The sequence below is a fragment of the Populus nigra genome, chromosome 15, assembly GCF_951802175.1.
Source record: "Populus nigra chromosome 15, ddPopNigr1.1, whole genome shotgun sequence".
Classification (NCBI taxonomy): domain Eukaryota; kingdom Viridiplantae; phylum Streptophyta; class Magnoliopsida; order Malpighiales; family Salicaceae; genus Populus; species Populus nigra.
In genome coordinates, this window is record NC_084866.1 from 12320966 (window position 1) to 12342143 (window position 21178).

The window sequence follows — 21178 nt, forward strand, 5'->3', positions numbered from 1 at the left end:
GCCATATAAAAATAAATTAAACTAACTTATCTATTTTAAATTTCCATAAATATATCATATAAGAAATAAATTAAAAAAATAAATAGCCAAATATACATATAAAAAAATGCCAAAATGCCAAAAAAAAAAAACCAACACTTTGAATTACTGTAATCGACAGTGCTAATGGACGTTGTTATCCCAAATCTTTTAGCTTTATTTACTATAATAGATAGATTTCTTTAGTTATCCCACACCTTTTAGCTTTATTTATTATTATAACAGATAGATTTCTCTAGCTTTTCCTTATCATTGGCTACAAGCTTTCGAATAGAAGTGGGATTTTATAGAGGAAATTTGTGGAGAATGGAAAAGAAAAGGCGATCCTGGGCTTGTACTTTTGTTCTGCAAGTCTCTCTCTTGATTGCCTTCTACCTTGCTCTCAACTTGGGTCAGCCTCAGAAGTCCATTTTTCAAAACAGAAATGGCACTAGCAGTAGCAGAAGACCTCTTGATGTTTACTTTCTCAGCGTTAGAGGAGGATATAGACCCCTTAAACAGCAAAACCATCTTCTCAAACAGGTGGTCAATTTCCACTCTTTTCTTCATTGAAGATTGAAGCACGCTTCTTTATATCTAAGATTTGATCATAATTATTAATTCCTAATGTTACTAACTGAGGCTGGAAATCCAACCACCTCATTTTTTCTGTTATATTTCCCTGTTCTATAAGTTAATGATCTGGTTTCATGTTTGTGGCTTCATTTTCCAAATATTTTGAAATCGAATTTATAGTTTCAACTAATCAAGTTGATTTCTTCAAAGGGTTTCTTTGCATTTTTCTCAGTTGTCTCATTTGTGTTGGCATTGCTGGTTTGGTTCTGTTTGTGGTAAAGAGATTCGGTGTGTATCCATATTTGTTGTGATAGGAAGTACTCGGTGTTAATGCTTTTGAGTTTACATCTCATTAACTTCACCCAGAATTAGTCAAATCACCACAGTGTATTTCCATTTGATGTTTCATTTTATGTTCCTAATTTTGATTGGAGATACTGTTATTGATGAAGATGGAGAGAGTGGCAAGCTTTTACAGAGCTAGGTTTGTTGTGAACGTTAGTGAGCTGGGAGAAGATGATCCACTCACACAGAATGTAAGATCTCTTTCTTTTTCCCCCTTCTATTGTAATCTGTAATCTCTTTCTTTGGTACACCTTTTCTATTCTTGTCAAATGGATTTCTTGTGATCCAATCCTAAGCTCTTGTTAATTTGAAAATCAAAATGTTTTGCAAAAAGTTTACTGTGGGACTCTTTGTGATAGAATCAAGTGTAAATACATTTCAACTTTGAAATGATTTCTCGCGAGTTTAATACATTTCATTGACATAAAGAGCTAGCAACAATCCTGCAAATATCTTTTGCAGGCAAGCAGGCTCTTCCCACCACAGAAAGTTCCCTGGTATACCATACTCTTGAAATTGGTACCTGTCTTCAATTGTCAATACATTTGCTTTGCATGCAATCTGGTTTTTTTTTTGGGTCCTTATCTTGAATTGCGGTTGATGATAAACATTTTTAAACTACTTCTTCAAATAACTGGTAAGCGGGGATGATAAAAATAGTGCTTGTAGGTACTCTACTAAAGTCTCAAATGATGGGAAAGTTGGATGCTTCCTGGAGCATGTCAACATTACTAGTGGAAAAATGCTAACAGTTGTTGGTTTGGACACTGGGTCGTTTCAGGTATAAACTTGCTTGTAAAAGCGCACTCTATTTGAATTTTCTATGACATAAATATGTATTAGTCTGCATAAGTCTTTGAGACATATATATCTTCACAACAATGAAGATGCAGTGTCAATTGTTGATGCCCTTAGAATCTGCATCTCTGCGATGTTGTTTGGTTAATATTTTGATAGTTAGGTTTTGTTTGTTGGCATATCCTCTTCAATCCCCCATCCCCTTCTTTAGATTGATTAACTATTGTGGTACAAGTTTCTAACTTAAGTCCAACAAAACCAAGTTGGGATGTTTGCGTGGAATTGGAAGTGGACCAATTTGCCCAATCTACACGTCATTGGCTCGCTGCAAAATATTTGCAGCAACAAGTTGGGGCTGTTTAAATCTGAGCAGTCTTATAAAGACGACATGCAATTTGGATTGAATAAATTTGTACACCTGCATGAGCTCTTTATGAGATATGCTAGAAGCGTAAAACATGCTAGAATGCTAGTTTCCCATCTTATTTCCCATACGAGGACGATGGAAACTATATGTCTGTATGAACTGACAGCATTAGGTGATTTTATTAGAGCAGAAAGCAGTTCATCATGATTATGTGTTCCGTTCTTTAGATATTTGTAGCTTTATTAAGGGCCTGCTTGGTGAATGTTGTAACTAAAGATTGGTTCAACAGAGGACTTGGAAAACTACATTTGATGTACCATGCATTTTTTTTTTTAAAAAAAAAAACAGATAAAATGTTATTTGCAAATGCAGGATTCCATTAGTCTTGTCTAATGTATCACATTTTACCTTCAGCAATGAGGTTCATGGCAAGGCTGAGGGTGAAAATACCCAATTCTCTTGGGTCCTGACGCATAATCAAATAGATCATATCAGGTTACGGATTATGTAGATTTCTTTTTGAAGTTGGATTTAAAGTAGAAGTAGAGACATGGTTATTGATTTTACAGACTTAACACGAAATTTGTCAGGGAAATTTGCAAAGGTTTTTTATTAAGTCATCAGGGCTCTGCATTTCAACTGCTTTATTTACTTCTTTTACTGCATGCCTTTTGTTAGAACATTCACTTGGCTAATTTCTCTTCAACGAAAGTGCAGATGTACTTTTGATGTTTTTGGAAGAGTACCTTCGTAGATTCCTAGTTCTTATTTTTCTTTTAGTGTTTCCTCATCTCTTCCTGATGGAGGCCTATTTTGAACTTCAAGGATTCGATGCTCATGGGATCAACGAGTGACTTTAAGAATAGGCAGTTAAATTGGCTGACACAATCACTAGAAGCAACCACTGACAACTGGTAAAATCAGTCTATACCTTACTGTTTATTAATAGCTTATCTAGCCTTTTCAGCCCAAGCACCAGCAGGCTGTAAAGTGGAACAGAATTTGAAGATTTGGATGTTTGTCATTTTAACATTCATGTTAAAGCCTTTAGCTGCAATAACTTGAATTATGATTTCAGAAAGGAATGGAACCCTAATCCTTTTTAGTAAATCTTTCACATTCATGCAGGATCATAGTTTCTGGATTTCACCCTGTGGTTATTTGTGACAAGGAGCAACTGGAAGCAAAGCAAATTAATGGCCCTCTGCATAATATCTTTATGAAACATGGAGTGGTAAGAAGTGAAGGTCTACAAACTTTGACATCTATGAGAAAATCTCCTATTTTTATGGTTTTAAATACTGGATCACATCAATAGAAAATGCTACTAACACGAACTGAAATTGCTCCATATATCTTTGCTTTTGTATATATTTTTCTGAAGAATGAACTTGCAGTAAACTAGATTAAATCGAATATTGTAAAAATCAATAACTTGCTTGTGTCCTATTTATGAAAATAATTTGTATTTCTTTCTTTTGCTCTCTAGAATGTGTACATGAGCAGCCAGGGCTGCACTAGTCGCACCGTTCAAGGTGGAGTGGCACACATAGGCATTGCGGATCCAACTGGTAGTGAACCTTTGGTTAATTTAAATGGAAGATTGGCTATTCAAAAGTGAGCACCTTGCTCTTGGTACATTATGTTACATTTATCTCACCCATGCTAGTTGAGCTGACATTTTCATTTTGTTTTTCAACTTCCACAGAGAGATGATTAATGATGGGTTTCTTCTCCATAGAGTTAGCTCCCTCGAGATTGTATGTATTCCATCACTTTTGCAGTGGATTAGAGTTCATTTGGAATAACTTGCTGGTCCTGGACAAATCCTGATGATTTTAACTAGTCATAATTTATAACATGAATTATAACCCTCATCTACAGTCCCTTGAGATGCACTTTGTGTTTCATGATTGACTAATTTATTATCTATTAAATAGAATTATGCCCGTCTTCTCTTGAGGAAGCCTGAGCCTGTTCATTTTTCCATGGCAGACAACCTATTTTGTGAGCTCAGCAGGGGAGATCGTGAACGAAGCTGTAATCACACAGCACGGTAAGGAGGTCGTGTAAATTAAAAATTTTGAGGACCAAGCTTCGTCCATTGTTGAAGTCTGGTGCATTTGCTTCGTCAACCATTCCTTTTGCCAGAACTGGGTTTTTTGGGTGTAAACTTCATCGTGTTTAAACTAGCCTCCAACATTTTGGCCATCTTGGATAGGTGATTGTTCGCCTCTTGTTCCCTCCAAACTTCCAATTCATTGAAGCGGAAAAGATAGAATACATTGATGTTTTTGAAAATGTGTTATTTATTAATTAATTTTTAAAGTGTTTTTTTTTTAATATATTAAAATAATATTATTTAATTTTTTTAAATTGTTTTTGATATTAATGTATTAAAATGATTTTAAAATATTTTAAAAATAGAAAAACAAACGAGTTCTATGGGTTGCCGGGATTTAAACGGTAGAACTCTAATTTCTAAGAAAAAAAATGAAATCAATAATATTTTATATTTTCTCCATTGGCTTCCAAGTCACAGAACAAGGGCATTTTTGAATGAATCAATCCCATATTTGTAAATGACCAAGACACCCTCTAGAGTAGCTCCACTCACCCAATATCACCCCCAGAATCAAGGCCAAAACGGTAAGATTCGCAAAACCAGGCCACTATAAAACCCTAGCAAATCCTGCCAGTTAGGTTTGGACACTCCCTGGAAAAGAAGGAAAGAATGAGGCCCTCTTTTCTTCCTGCCCCTTGCTTGCATTATAGAGCCGATGATTTCTTACCGTTAAGAGAAAATCAACCGTGCTTCATTTCTTTTTCTTTATTTATTTCTTTTTTTTTCCCGTCATTTCTTCTCTGCTCTTCTTCTCTCAATAAAATGAGGCTGTGATGATATAAAAAAAAAAAAAAAAGCTTTCTTTTCCGGGAATGTCTAATCAGGCAAATGGAGAAGGTGGGTGCCCGTTTATCTTGGCGGGGTGACCCGGATGGTATGTGAAAATGACCTTTTTATGGGTGTTTTTTTAACGGGCAACCGGTTGTTGCAGCCATGGTGGTGTCTCACTTCTCAATGTCTGATTATCATATGCTGATCTGAGCCTCACTTTTCTCTCTATCTGTCTTTTACTGTGTCCCTGTTTTTGTGTTCTTTTTTATCAATTACAATGTTTGGATGCAGCTGGGTTAAGGAGGAAGACAAGAATTGGGAAAAAGATTACGACATTAGGATAAATACATTGCTTTGTTTGACACTGGAACATTAGGGTTTAAAGGAGGGCTGGAGGAGTCTGTTTTACTGTACTATTTGGCAGTCCTGAGATGGGAAATCGAGATTTGGGATTAATTAGCTTTGGCTTGGTAGCTTAGTGATAAATTTTGAGACCTTGCTTGCTTTAGTAGAATTTTATCTTTTCAATTCATTAGTCAAGTTAATTGGAAATGAATTTGATGTTGTTTGGTAATGGAGTTTTTTAAAAAGTGTAATTTTTTATATTTATTTTATTAATTTGATATGATGATATTCAAAATATTTTGATGTATTCCTGAAAAAAAAAACATTTTGAAATTTACAAATCCGAAGAGTAAATTCTTTTTGTGGCATTAACTGGATGTGGAGCTAGAGCATTAGAGCTTTAGCATTAATGGATCTGTATTTTTGGAACATTAATTTTGGGTTAGTTCCTATAGTAAACAAAACTGAAAAATTGATTAAATCAAAAAAATAAAAAAAATAATTAAAGACATTGAAACGTGAAAAAAAAACTGATTAATTAATTAAAATTTTTGAAAAATTAATCGGTTTGGTTCGGTTTTATAAGTCTGAAACTAGAAAAACCGAGCTCGAATAAAAAAATCAAGTTAAACTGGAAAAAATCAAGCCAATTAAGAAAAACGAGCCAAACCGAGCCAAGTCAGTTTAAACTAATTTTTGTTTTAAAATAACTGAATCGAAATAGGTTAGTTTGAATAGGTTTTGGTTTGATTTTTAAATTTCTAGTTTGTTTTTTTTTAAAAAAATTAAAGTATCTAATTTTCACTTCTCAAATTAACAAAATCTCTATTTTAGAGACTAATATTAAATTTTCAACTTGAAAACCCTCAAATATATGAAAAAAAAATATATTGAATAATATTTATATTTTTAAAATAATTATAAAAAAAATAATGTCTTAAATTTATTAAAACTGATTAAATATTTTATTTTAAAAACTAGCACAAGTTTTTTAAATTATAAATAAGCTCAAAATTTTATAGCACTTAACAAATCTAAGGAATACATGCTTAACAACAATTTTTTTATTTTGATGTTTATCTTTTCTTAAATATGCTAATATTTAAAAAAGAAATATATTATTTAAAATTATTTTTTTATATCTTAAGGTTATTTTAATATAGTGATATTAAAAAATATTATTTTAATATATTTTAAAATAAAAATATTTTAAAAAACATTTGTAATTGTGTAAGGAAAGGTATTTCAAATATTTAGTTTTACTCATTATAGTATATTTCTGTAATTATAATTAGTTAAAATATTTTTCTTGTAATTTTATGGTTTTATAATTTAAGTTTACAATCCAAATTTATATTATATATTTTGTGTCATGTTGAAAAAATATTTTTAACAACATTGAGTGAAGGTATTTCAAATATTTAGTTTTACTCATTATAATATATTCTTGCAATTATAATTGTAATGCCCATTGCCCAGCATCTATCTACAAAGGGGCAAACTGATCATTGACTAGAATCCAAACAATCCCTTAGTCAATTCTCGAGCACCAAACACCTTGAATTCCGGGCATCACGATGCTAGAAACTGGGCTTAAGCCCATATGTTGTTTTAATTCGTCTGGGCCTTTTCGCATGAAGCTGGAAAGAATACGACAGGAGGGTAAACATGGAAGAAAACCTAAACAATGGCAACATCAAAAGATTGGCAAAGCTGAAGTTTTTAACTCTCATCATTAGTTTAAGTATGAGGCTGTGCTCTCGGAGAGAAGGCTGGTTTCAGAGGGCGGTTGCCCCCTCTCTTTGATTGTTTAGCGTAGCCGATGATTACTTCTTTACATAATCAACAGCCCTTCATACACACATTCATACATATATATGAACACACACTTCCCTCTCTGTCTCTCTCTCTCTACCTGCCTCTCTCTCTCAGAAACTGTATGCAAAGGGGCGGTGATGATATCTTCGCTGTGCAGAAATCAGGCAGGAAGAGGAACACCCTTCCGTTGGCATGGTGATTCTGAATGGTGGCTGTGAAATCTGAGGGATATTCCTGTCATTTTGCAGCTCATTCATTGTTGCAGCCAAGAAGGGGTTTTCTTTTCTTGTCTGGTTGAGAAACACTTCTGATCTGAGCCTCGTCGCTTCCCTCCCTGATTCTTTTTTGTTTTGTTTTCTGGGTCAGTATGGGATTTATCTTTAATTTTATTTCTTTTTCCTGCTAGATCTGGACAACCTTTTTTACTAATTAATGGGTGTTGAACAGCCTAATCCTCAAGCTGTGTTATGAATGAATTTTTTTAAGTTATTTTTTATTTAATTATATAATGAAAAAAAATAGTTACCAGTAAAAGCCGACCAAATATTAAAGGTCACCAAGAAAAATCAATGAAGATTCAATTGGAAATGATAAAATTAGGGGAAAATAAATTAAAAAGAAGAAGAAGAAACTCGGGCATAGGGCAACTCATGCTTCTGGACCTGGATTTGTTCCTTTTCTTTTTCGTTCGAGGGACATGTCTTTTGCCCTTTCATTAAAAAAACACTTGTTGTTCCAGATTTCATCGATCACAGTCTGCTGGAAAATTGGACAGCGACTCCATGGATAAAAAAATACCATTTTAACCTATTTTTTCATTTTAAAAACATCTAAAACCCACCTCAAATCCAGCTTTGAGTAATCAATCTTCCGAGTTAACTCATCACCATAAGTTTTAATTATTAACATAAACTAATAAGAAAGGGAATTCAGTGTTCCTCTCCTAGCATAGCATAGTAATTTATCCACATGAACAGTGATTTGTTTTTCTTAAAAGAAATTTTTTTAAAAAAATTACCTAAATATTAAGTTTGGTTATTTTTGTCTTGCCATAGGTTATGGGTTTAATTATTAATTTTTTATTTTTTAGATGAATATTTTATTGATTTTAATATTAGGTTTTATAATTATTTTTTTAATTTTTACAAAGTTATTTTTATTTTATTACTTGGTTGATTGGGATTAATTTTTTTGTTTTTTTAATATTTTTTTTAATTATATCCTTCTACATGATTAATTAGGAATTGAGCATTACAATTTATTTGGATTTGCTTTCTATAGGGTTGTTCAAATCACATAATCTGAATTGTAGGCTTAACACGTTAAATCAAACTATTTTTTTTAAATTTTTTTTATTTTATCTTTTAATACTGAATTAATTAAAATTTAAGTTTTATAATTTATTTTAATTTATTTTTCATCGGGTTATCCTGATTTAATAATTTAGGTGGTGAATTTGGTTGATTGATCTAATATGTCCAATTTATTTCCAACTCAATATCTAAAAAAAAATCATTTTGAAATATTTTTTAATCAAAAAATTTTTTTATTGGTTGTCCATATAATTTTTTAAATTATTCAAATTAATCGAATCACATTATGTATATTTTATTTTTTTAACTAAAAAAATATGTTAACAAATCCTAAATGTTTTTTAATGTTAAAAAAATTTATTTGATTCCCACAGTCCAAATCTTATAGTTATATTTATAATTATTATGATGTTTTTTTATTTAAAAAAGCAATATGTTTTTTTGAAGTGTTTTTTGTTTAGAAAATTATTAAAATAATATTTTTTTTATTTTTTAAAATTTATTTTTAATATTTTTACATTAAAATAATTTTAAAAAATCAATTTTTTAAAAAAAAAATAAAACTCTCTCCTGAACACTCCTAGTCCTAGTGCTTCAAGATCACGTGGATGACTCAACAGAGCTCATCAAACCATGGTTAATATTTATTTTACCTTCGTACTTTCCAAAACACATCCCGAACTTACAATGACCATAATACCCTCTTCCCCGTCTCCTATACTCATCAAGCTTCTTGTCACCCGAAGGGCAAGCGCGGAAAGAAGGCGAAAAGGCAAATCCTCCATCATCATAGTTGACAGGAAGTACAGATGGGTAGAAGAATGAGGCTTTGCTCTCAGAGAGGCTGGAATGGTTTTTTGGCAGGGTTGTTGCCTCCCTCTCTGAATGTCTGCGAAGCCAATGACTTCATCATCTTGTAAAATATCAACAGCCCTGTCTGTGCACGCACTGTATCTCTCGGTGTACTACTAAAAATCACTGTTTGTTTTTGGGTTTGGCCTGCTAAATAAGATCCCTGTCATCTTCGTCTTCGTCATCGTCATCTTCATCGTCATCGTCATCATCGATCTCAATTGTTCGTTTCCTGCTTTTCTTCTTCTTCTTCTCTTCTCTGGGGCTGTGATGATATTTTCAGGTGAAAAGAATCAGTTAGTTTAAGGAACCTTGCAATTACATGGCGGGGCGATTCAGGGCTTCTGTGATGAAATGACTGTTGTTCGTTTCTCCCAGTGAGCTTTTTTTATTGCAGCCATGGATGGTTGTTGCTATGTGTTCCTTTTAATAACTAACAAATGACGAATCTGAGCCTCACTGATTAAGGATTCTTTACTTTTAATTAAGATTTGGAACTGATTGTCTCAATAGTTTGAAAACATCCTTGCATGTTTGGCAAATGATATCTTTGAATTTACTAAGATTCTTTTCACAGATGAATCAAAAGGAATGATCTTTGAGGTTTGTATGGAAAATGTGATTCTTTGATAATTTTCTTAATTGAAACTGACTCAAGGGTCAAATTGATAATCTAATTTATATTAGGGATTTAATCAAGATGCAAAATAGATTAGGGGTTTGATGAGTTTTATACCAGAAAAGATTGGAGTTTTAGGTGGTGATGGCTGAGTTTTTATATGAGAATTTAGACTGGCGAAGTCGTCTGAGAAACATCAATTCTAGGATGACGTGTTGGAGGGATAATCCATGTAGAAAAACTTATAAAGAAAAAAAAAGATTAGCCCCCACTCGCGCTAAGATGCGGGGCTATATATATATATATGCCCAATGTAATAAATGAAGTAAGATAAACCTGTTATTCAAAATTATAGATAAATAAATTGATTTTATTTTAATTATATAATAAAAAAATAAATAGTAGTAGTAGATTGATCCATTTTTAAAAAACATATCACTATAACAGGAGAAAAATATTTTTTAAAAATAAATAAATAATATAGCTTAATTTTTAGCATATTAAATATAAAAGCATAAGTTTGGATTAAAAAAATCCATCTAAGTGAATTTAACTTAGCATAACAATTATGTAACTTTGGTGATGAAGATTGAGTCAACTCGGATTATCATGTCAAACTTACGATTCAAGTAATAAAATAATAATAACTTAATAGAAAAGAAAACAATGAAATCACAAAACCCAATGAAAAAATTATAATATTAATCTATGTCAACTTTTCAAATATATAACTCACGTCATTAAACTAGAAATACCTTGACTTGAAGAATTATAAAACTCAATTCTCAATCAAACAAATATTAAAAGATTAAATTGAACAAATAATTTCAATTATACATTATGATTAAAAAAATAACAATTAAAATAATACGGGTCAAAATTAAAATATAAAATAAATTTGATTGAAGATTGAAGATTTAAATTGAAAATAAAAATTAATTTAACAAAATAACCAAAAAATCAAATTAATAAGGATTGCAATTGAAATAATAAATACAGATAATCTTTTATTTGAAAGGTGTATTTGAAAAGAAAAATCAATTTAACAAAAGGCTCTAAAAAATTAAAAAAAACAGGATTGAAATTGAAAAAAAAATATAATACAAATTAGAATCGAAAGATTAGATTGAAAACAAATAAAATATTACTATTTCAATTAGAATTTGTGTATATAGTGTTTTTTAAAAAACAATTAGCTCTTGCTAATGAAACTAAATAACATAAATATTATTATTTTATTTTATTTTATGTTAAATAATAACAATACTAAAAGGGATTAAGGTTTTATTGTACATACAAACTCAAGTTAAAATGAATTTTAACAATGAAATTATCATTTCACCCTCGACAATAACCTTGGTCCTAGGAATAAAAAAGTATTTTTATAAGGGTTTATTTATTATTGTCAAATTAATCATGGATAAAATAATATTTTTACATATTTAAACACAATAAAATAACTTAATTATTTTTAAGAGTAAAAAATATTAAGCTTGTATCCATGGGTGTTTTCATCTCTTTTCTTTTAGTACAGTAAAATATCTTCAAAATTACTCAACTTGCTTTAAGAGTTTTTTGAAAAAAAAAAAATTCTGACTGCTCATGTTTGGAAATATAATAGTGATAGCTTTTTAAAATATATTTTACTAAAAAATTATTAAAATAATATTTTTATATATTTTTTAAATTTATTTGGACATTAGCATATTAAAAACACATTAAAAAAATCTAAAAATCTAAAAAAAAAATAATTAAATTAAAATTTACTAAATCTCTATTTAGACCGGAGCATAAAAGAAAGGCATCAATGGAATAAAACTATAAAAGAATAAACAGGTCTGCAAACGAAAAAGAAGAGGAAGACTATTAGGTTATCAACAGGAGGCTATGATGATCTTTTTGTCGCAGCCATGCTTAAGAGTTGCTTTCTTTGTACCTTATCTGGCTGTGGTAATCTTTCTTTGATCCAACTTTAGTACAGAAATCTCTAGTTCTTACTGAGGCTACACGCCTCATTGATCTGGTAAAAAAAAACTAAATGCTAAATAAGATATAAAAAAGGGTATAGGAGATTGGTTCTTACTAGTTTGCTCTCACTGCTTGGATCAAATTTTTTTATTGTTAAAAAAGTTCAAGATGAACCTTTGAAAAAAATGTTTAAATGATAATTATTAGATTAATTCGAGTTAATCCGAGTTAACATGTTATACCCTATAATCTACTTCACAGACTCAACAAGGTCCGTGATATTTTTAAAAAAATTAGTTATATGATTAAAAAATATAAAAATCAATTAAAAAAAATCAACAAAAACTCAATGTTAAAGATTAAGATTAAAATATATATACAACTCGCATGTTTTTAATTATTAATTTGATAGCACATATAAATTAGGTTGTGTATTTTGTTGTTACTATTTTTTTAAGGAAAACTAAAAATAAATCTAGATTAGCTATTCAAATATATAATGAAATAATTATTTTTAGATGAACTTCTTTGTGCTTATATATCCACATTTTTGTTTTATATAAAAATGTCCCTTTAATCACCAAAATAGAAATTATTCTTCAAGAAAAACATAAAAAAACAAGAAACTTTAAAATTTTACTAAAAAATAAAACAAAAGGCCAATTATTATTTATTTTTTCTAGTCCTTTTATTTTTGAAAAAAAATAAAGATCACCGGTCGTCTACTATTCATAATTTTCCCATCATAGAGATGACTAGAAACTAAATGAATATGTTTTATGGGTTAAAAATTCATTTTTAAAGCTGGTTTCACCTAGAATCATTGCAAAAACACCATGAAACCCTATCTAAATTACCTAATAACCCTAAAAAGCCTAAAAATCAGTCAAAAAAATTTCAATCGAATAAAAAAAACCTAAATCAAACTCGATTTCTTTTATGTTTAAGAAGAAAAATCATTATCACCAAACTTTCTTTGTTGAATGAAACTCATGAATACAAAAAACAGACCAACAGCTTTCTTCTTTTTACTTATTTTCGAGCAACTTTCTCCCCTTTATCTAAATCAAATATTAAAATTCAAATAAAACAAAATTTTAGGCAAAAATTAAAAGAAAAGCAAGGACCGTAGAGAAAAGTAGGAGAAGAAAAAAGAACTTTTTACATAAATTTTAGATTTGCTATGTTTTTTCTCATTGTTTCACTCCTTGCTCTTTGTTATTTAAATTAGGCACGTAAGGCTATTTTTGAAAAAAATAATAATAGAGGACATATAGACTACTATAATATTTTAACACACGTTTATCTTAGAAGCTATTTATTTTTGCATATCAAAAGTGTTATTAAAAATTTTTAATTTAATTTTAGTTTTTTATTTATTTCAGATGAATTTTTTTTGTATTTTCAGATTATTTTAATATACTAATATTAAAAATAAATTTTTTAAAATAAAAAATATATATTATTTTAATATATTTTCAAATAAAATATATTTAAAAAAACAACAAATACCCTAAATTCATGCACCAACAGTGCCAGCAACTGGGTTTAAGCCCATATGCTGTTTCAATTCGTCCGGGCCTTTTAATGAAAGGAATACAGGAGGGTAAAAATGGAAGAAATCCTAAACAATAACAACATAAATGGACTAGCAAAGCAAACGTTTTCAGCTCTCCTTATTAGGGAGAGTTTCTTCGGTACTGTGGTAGACTGGTAGCTTTGGTTTAAAAGTACGAGGCTGTGCTCTCAAAGAGAGACGGAAGGTTTCAGAGGGCGGTTGCCCCCTCTCTTTGGTTGTTTAGCGTAGCCGATGATTACTTCTATACATAATCAACAGCCCTTCACACATACATGTATATATATATATTCACATCTCTCTCTCTCTCTCTCTCACTCTCTCTCTGAAACTGTATGCAAAGGGGCGGTGATGATATCTTCGCTGTGCAGAAATCAGGCAGGAAGAGGAACACCCTTCCGTTGGCATGGTGACTCTGAATGGTTGCTGTGAAACTTGAGGGATATTCCTGTCATTTTGCAGCTCGTTCATTGTTGCAGCCAAGAAGGGGTTTTCTTTTCTTGTCTGGTTGAGAAACACTTCTGATCTGAGCCTCGTCGCTTACCTCCCTGATTCTTTTTTGTTTTGTTTTCTGGGTCAATATGGGATTTATCTTTAATTTTTTTTCTCTGCTAGATCTGGATAACTTTTTTGTCTAATTATTAATGGGTGTGTGTATATGCATTCCACCTTGTAGATCTAAATTTGTCTTCTGAATTAGCGCCCACTCTTCTGTTTGATAAATATGAGGAGGAAGTTTGGGGAAAAATTCGTTAAACGATCATTCGAATAATAATGGGTCGTGCTTGAATTTGCACTTGAAGACTTGCGAGGAGAGATTTATTTATTGAAATGAAGCGTTTGTGTCGTGCCCGCCCTTTGCTGTGCTTTGGAGAGTGGAAGAAGACGGAGGTCTGTATGTGGGAGGCAAATGATGAGAGACATGGGGAGCCCTGTGAGTTCAAAGGATTGTAATTGCTTATTTACTAGATTGTGGTCGGATTGCAAATTTTTTAAACATGAAAAATATTCAAGAGTTTATAACATTTTGCTATTAGAAAAAAAAAACTTTGCAAGGGATGATTTAATTAAAAAAATTCAAGATGATATTTTAAAAATATAAAATAATATTTAATTAAAAATTTCAAGATAAAAATATTGCATGTTGAACGAAGTTTTTTTTTATATATTAAATCTATATTCAAGTCATAATAAAATAAATGAGATCATGATGATTTTTATAAAACAAAAAAAATAAATATAAAATCTAATTCTTAATTAATTGAATAATAAAATTAAAAATATAATTAAAAATATAAAAATATTAAATTAAATCATTGATTTAAATTTTAAAATTAAAATAACCTTATATAGATTAAGTTAAATAAAATAAATTATAGAATAAGTTAAATAAAATAAATTGTGAAATTTAATTCTTAATTAATTTAATGTTAAATAATTGATTTTTTTTTCATCTGATATTTGAAAAAAAAACAATTTCTTTCTATAATCAATGTGATAAATTAAATAAATAAAAAATATTTAGATTAATCAAAACAAGATTAAAGTTAAATTTAATAAATCAAAATTTAATTTTAAATAGATGGTTCTCCGTGAAGAAATAGAACATTTTCCATTTATCAATAAAAATACATAAATAACTATTTTTCAATATAACTAAAATTATATAAAAATTCATCATGTAACTTCAATTGTGGCAAAAAAAGAAGAAGCTAGAGGAGAAGACTGACATATTTGAATTTTTTCATTATAGTTTTTTATGTAATGTCTAGATTTTCTTGAATTTAAATAAAATTAATTAAGACTTATTCTTTATTTTTTGATATTTTTTCTAAGTTCATATTAGTCTATATATTATTAAGAAGTCTATTAATTATTTTCTTGAACTTTTTTAATTTAAATATCATGATTGGAATAGATTTTTTGAAATTAAAGTTAAGATCACATTTTGAATTTATTATTGATCATTTTTCTAGAAAACATGTGTACAATATTTATGTATATTTTTTTTAACAACAAGTGAAATACAATACTGGCCAATCATCTAGTCGAATGTTACATAAGAGCATTTTTAACTGAGAGCCAAATGAAGAGTTAAATTTAAATATATGTATTTTTATTTTTTTTTCACAACTCCAACACAGTAAAGAAAAAAATAGCCAAATGACTATTTAATATGTGAAAAGCTATTTCTATATGTTTACGTAGAAATAACTAAAATAAAGTTATTGTTGTCAACAACTATTTTTATAGTCGTTGGTCAACAGTTTTTTTTTAAAGCAGAAAGAAAGAAATTTGTTTTTTTTTTAAATCTTGTATTGTGCTTCATCCTTTTTTTAAATTTAAAAAAACAAGAATCAATTATTCTTTGGTTAATTAATAACATCGATTGTGTTAATTAGCTGAAATTAAAAGGTATGTTTATTTAAAGGCTTTTTCTATTTTCTCTTTAATATCTCTTGATTTTGTAGATTTTTTGTTGTTAATTTGATATTTGTGATGATTTTTATTTTTTTGTTATTTTATGTTTTTGATATGGGTTAAGAAAAATAATTTTTTATTTATATTGTTATTTTTGATAAAATTGAGAGGAAATAATAATGGTAGTTGATATTAATAAAAATATAAAGTGATATATTTAAAATTTATTTTTAATTATTTATTTTAATTTGAGAATAATTATATTTTTTTTTATTAAAAATATAATTAAAATAATATATTAATTATCAATTTAATTTTTTAAAAAATAGTTAAATTGTAATGCTAGAAGAAAGGGTGCACGGTCCTATTTGTCCTTCTTCTGCTACTACAGAGTGCTAAATTAATTACAATTTATTTCCTCTCTCTCTCTCTCGCTCTGTCTCTCTCTACGAGGCGATGATGATGTTTCGAAAATGAAAAATAAGATGGAAAGAAGCATGCAATTTTTGGCAGGGTGACTTTGAGGAGTCCTTGAAACGACGAGATGAGAGTGTTGAAGACATCCTCTGTTTTTCCATGGACGGATCATTGTTGCAGCCATGATTGCAGCTGTGTTTCATTTTATGTCTGAGAAAGAAAGGCGAATCTGAGCCTCCAATCCCTTTCCCTCCTGTTTTTCTCTTCAAACCTTATCTGGGTATTGGTTTAATTTTAATTTGTTCGAATGTTTCATCTGTAAAAAACCTTTTCAAAAGTTCGGTTGATTCTGGGTCTGAAAAACTAGCCAGATTTCTCAAGCTCTTGAGAAATCTGACTAGGTGCGCGTATATCACGATGACCTTCAGCAAAGTGGAGCCAGTCCATGAACATGGTAAATTTGGGTTTGGTAAAACAATTTCTCCTTTTAAGTTTGATAGACAGTGAGAAACTTTGCTTCTTCTTTTTTAAAAGTTTTTTTTTAAAAAAATAATTATTTTAAATTAATTTTATTTTGTTTTCATGTTATGTTATTGTTAAAAATAATTTTTAATAATAAATTACTCCTGTATTCTAATAAATTCTATTTTTTATAATTTTAAATTATTTTAATCGTTATTGTATCAAAAATAAATTTTAAAAATGAAAATAAAATATTTTAATTAATTTATTTAAAAAGAATAATTAAAAAAAAACAGCTATCATTGTCCGGATTACTACAAATGGAAAGTGAAAAAATTATAAAAAATAGAATTTATTAGAATACAGGAGTAATTATTGTAATTAATCGTTATTGTATCAAAAATAAATTTTAAAAATAAAAATAAAATATTTTAATTAATTTATTTAAAAAGAATAATTAAAAAAAAACAGCTATCATTGTCCGGATTACTACAAATGGAAAGTGAAAAACCACGCGTGGAAAGACAAACCATGTTGATTACTGCGCTGTAGAAACATAAAGTGCACTGGTTTCCTCACTTGTCAGTCAAGGTGGATGTGAACGTTCAAAAATCGAAAAACAAAAGTGAATTAATAAGAGGGCAGAACTTTCAGACAAAAAAGGTTAGAAGATTTATGGTAATGTTACCGTGAGATGGAAAAATGCTAAATGGATTAAAAATATCACTTTGGGAGATAATTGAATTGCAAATATTATATATTCCTCTTTTTTTTTTCCATTTATTTTAAACATTGGATGAGAGTTCACCCTATTAAACATTTATTTTAATTTTTTAAAAAAAATACTTAAAAAAATATCCTATATTATAATACTAAACACGTGCGAGAAATAATTTATTTTTTTCAAGAGAAAGGAGGAGGTAATTTTTTTTTTATTCGGTTTATGGGATAGAAGAAGTTGTACAAGAAATGAGGCATCCATTGCTCTTTCTTTCACGAGAAAACATATTATTTAGTACAGTGATTTCTTTGTTACCCACCAAAGTTGTATTACCAAATTAGAATCACCCATTCTTATTAAACTGGTCTGAATTAATGGGTTGATATGGAATTCAAGTAATTTAGTGCTTTAGCCGAGTTTAAAATAGATAAAACTCGAGTTTTTAATTAGCCTGGTAAAATCTGAATGACATTTCATATTAAAAAATAAAATTACGAACTTTATTTAAAAAGATCTTTTTTATATCATATATATATATATATATATATATATTTTGTAATACACCAAGAAACTAATTTATGAACGTCTAGCCTCATATTGTTTTTTGCTGTATGTCTCTTAATTTTCCATGTAGAACAAGTATTTACAGGTAAAAAAGCGAGTGCATGAGTCATTTCAGTTTAAAGGAAAAAACAAATTATCACTTAAGATAAAAGGAATAGGTATTGCTTTGCGTGGGATAATTCAGAGTTTTCCTCGTGCTCGACCCAACTCTCTCTATATGCACGAGTCTATCACTATTTTCTTATTAGCTACTAGTTTATATTAAAGTTAATTATATAACTGTTATAAATATTATTTTATTTTTTTTTAATGCAAGACTAAAAGCTCATTAATAGACACACACAATACATGTTCATAAAAAAAATTATATTTTCTCTATTAGAAATAATAAAAAAATTTCATTAAAATTTTTCAATTTAAAAGATAAAAATATCATAAAAAAAGAACTTATCAAATATGCAGGACAGAGGTCATAACACTTCATGCGATAAGCTCTTTTTTGCAGCAATGTTTGCGGTTGCGCTTCTTTTAGCAAGTTACGTAATAATTATTTTTTTAAAATATTTTTTATTTTTAAATATATTATGATAATTTTTTTTAAAATATTTTTAATATTAATAATTAAAAAAAATTAAAAAATTAAAAAAATCAACCGCGGTAACAATACAGTTCTTAAAAATAGATGATAAACTGGTTTCGGATCGAGTCTTTTTTAAACTTGATTTATTCTAGAACAAGGAAAGTGCGAAAGCAAGCCCCAGTGGAGGTTGAGTAATTAATGTATCTTGAGATTTTCACAGCAAATACGAACAGACCACAAAGTTAATGGGGTCGCTTTTTATTATCACGCGCGCAGTACACCTGGAAAGCCGGGATAACCATATTTAACCATGGTTAATCTTGATTCGTGACCGGTAAAAAAATGTAACTAATAATTCCTCGATTCCATTCATCCAATTACCCTCCTCATATTTTTCAAAAAAAATAAAATAAAATTACCCTCCTCATATTTATCTTCTTATTTCACCTGAAATCCCAATGACCAAAACAGCCTCATGCCACCGCATTCAATCAGCCAATCACTCATCAACCCGCTCAGGCTGCACTTAGAGTGGGTGTAGAAGTGTAATTATAATTGTTTTTTTAAAATATTTTTAATTTATAAATATATTAAAATAATATTTTATTATTTTTTAAAAATTATTTTTAGTATTAACCTATCAAAATAATTTAAAAACATTAAAAAAATATTAATTTTAAATAAAAAAAATTCAAAATTTTTAATAACACGTTATCAAACAATACCTGACATGCCACGCAACACGAAGGGCAATTACGGGAATGAAAAGCAACAACCATCTACCATAAAGAAGAGAGAAAATTGCAGGCAGTCAAAGAGCAATCATAGAATGAGGTTTTGCTCTCAGAGAGGTGGACTGGTTGCGCTACGGTGGTTGCCTCCCTCTCCCTCTGAAAGACTGCGAAGCCGATGATTTCACCATCGCCCTCTTCACATATGTATGTGTGTGTGTGTGTGTATTATAATCCTTTCGTTCCCCATGTTAATATTTCCTTCTTCTTCTTCTTCTTCTTCTTCTGCTTCTTGTGCTTCTGCTTCGAGGCTGTGATGTATTTACCAGTAATAAATCAGTAAATTTTAAAGAAACCCTTCAATCATTTGGCATGGCAAGTTAGGGTTTCTCTGTCAAATTGACTGTTGTGTCCATTTTCACAGAGAAAACTCTCCTCATTGCAGCCGTGGTTTTTGTGTTTCTTTTTTATGTGTTTGGCTTTGTGGTAGCTTTTGCGGGTTGAGGTTTGAATTGATTCAGACTACAAAAAGCGAATCTGAGCCTCCTGAAAAGCCGATATATTCTGCTCTCGTAACACTCCAAAACAAAAGAAAGAAAAAAAAAATGCGATCTCTCTCTCTCTCTCTCTCTGAACCTCTCTATCTCTCTATGACTCTATCTATCTACGAGGCAGTGATGATCTTCGAAATGAAGAATCAGATAGAAAGGGACATGCAATTTTTGGCAGGGCGATATTGTTAGGTCTGTGAAATGAAATGAGTGTTTTGTAAGCCAGTAGGAAGACGAAACATCATTCTTTCACAGGCTCTGTTGCAGCCATGGTTGCGTTCCGCTTCTTGTCTGACAAACTGCGAATCTGAGCCTCCAGTCCCCTCCTCCCCAATTTTTTCTTAAAACCCCCATCTGGGCTCCATTTAATTGTATCCTTGTGTTATTCTTGTTTACCAAATTTATTTTTCTACAAGTTGCTTGTCCTTTTAATTTATTCTCTCAATTTCGGATAGAAATCAATTACTGCTGGATTTTTTGAACTCTTACAAATTTTATTAAATAAAATAATGTGTGATAACGGATCATTGGATTCTTCTTTTTGAAAGAGCTTGAATTTATGAAAGCCATCTACGGGAAATCAATTAATTTACATATCCAGTAAATGCTGTCTTCCCTGTAGAGGTTACGGGCCAAATTCAAGAACCGCTTAAGTTAATCTCTAATGGCTATGGCTTGTAGATTGTTTTCTTGAACTAAACTTGGTTGAAAGATTAGACATTGGACTCCCTCAAGTAAATCAGGTGGCAAGTAAAAAATAGATGGTTGAATCGAAGGGTGTATATTCCAAAAACATCAGGTTTGATTCTGAACAATTTTTGAGAGATGTGTGCTCACTTTTTCTGCAGAGCAAGAAGCATGCAATGTTCCAGCCCAGCACGAAAACGAAAATAAGCTGAAGGGTAAACCAGTCCAGAGAGAACATCACCATCCTTGCTCAACCTTGATCAAATAAATTTAATGTTTCAAAATTTTGTTAAAGTACATGTAAATTAAATCATATTATTCATTAAAATTAATTTTAATTTTTTTTAAGAACATCTAGAAATTTAATAAAATCCTGAGAACTTATCTCTCATGACCACCTAATGTTTTAACCTTCCGAACTATTTAGGTGATGGTCCAGTAGTAAGAATTTGAGATCAAGAGGTTTGTTTTCTTTGTGGTTTCAGGTTTGAATCCTGTGGTTGCTCATATGATGGCCACTAGAGGCTTATATAATTGTTAACTTCAGGGATAA

The 21178-nt window shown here is 29.8% G+C and overlaps 1 protein-coding gene and 1 long non-coding RNA gene across 3 annotated transcripts; both read left to right on the forward strand.

Moving 5' to 3' along the window:
* Positions 1–235: 235 nt before the first annotated feature.
* Positions 236–5216, forward strand: LOC133673889 (uncharacterized). 2 transcript variants are annotated; one of them, XM_062094819.1, is made up of 9 exons: positions 236–561; positions 1047–1130; positions 1402–1436; positions 1600–1720; positions 2930–3018; positions 3233–3338; positions 3594–3721; positions 3813–3864; positions 4100–5216. In XM_062094819.1, the coding sequence occupies exons 1-9, from the start codon at positions 346–348 to the stop codon at positions 4175–4177; spliced, it is 909 nt and encodes a 302-aa protein (XP_061950803.1). In that variant the 5' UTR covers positions 236–345; the 3' UTR covers positions 4178–5216. The 2 variants fall into 2 exon arrangements, with proteins under 2 accessions (XP_061950803.1, XP_061950804.1); XM_062094820.1 differs by having other exon boundaries at positions 1609–1720.
* A 14202-nt stretch (positions 5217–19418) lies between these two features.
* Positions 19419–20959, forward strand: LOC133674329 (uncharacterized). Its single transcript, XR_009835203.1, has 2 exons — positions 19419–19594; positions 20787–20959. It is a non-coding gene; the product is annotated as an uncharacterized LOC133674329 (long non-coding RNA).
* Positions 20960–21178: the final 219 nt, after the last annotated feature.

Excerpts from the sequence above, each read along its gene's own strand:
- LOC133673889 (XM_062094819.1), top strand. The coding sequence starts at position 346 with ATGGAAAAGAAAAGGCGATCCTGGGCTTGTACTTTTGTTCTGCAAGTC. Across the intron at positions 1,437-1,599 it reads CCACCACAGAAAGTTCCCTG|TGCTTGTAGGTACTCTACTA; the intron begins GTATACCATACT and ends TGATAAAAATAG. Across the intron at positions 1,721-2,929 it reads TGGACACTGGGTCGTTTCAG|GATTCGATGCTCATGGGATC; the intron begins GTATAAACTTGC and ends TTGAACTTCAAG.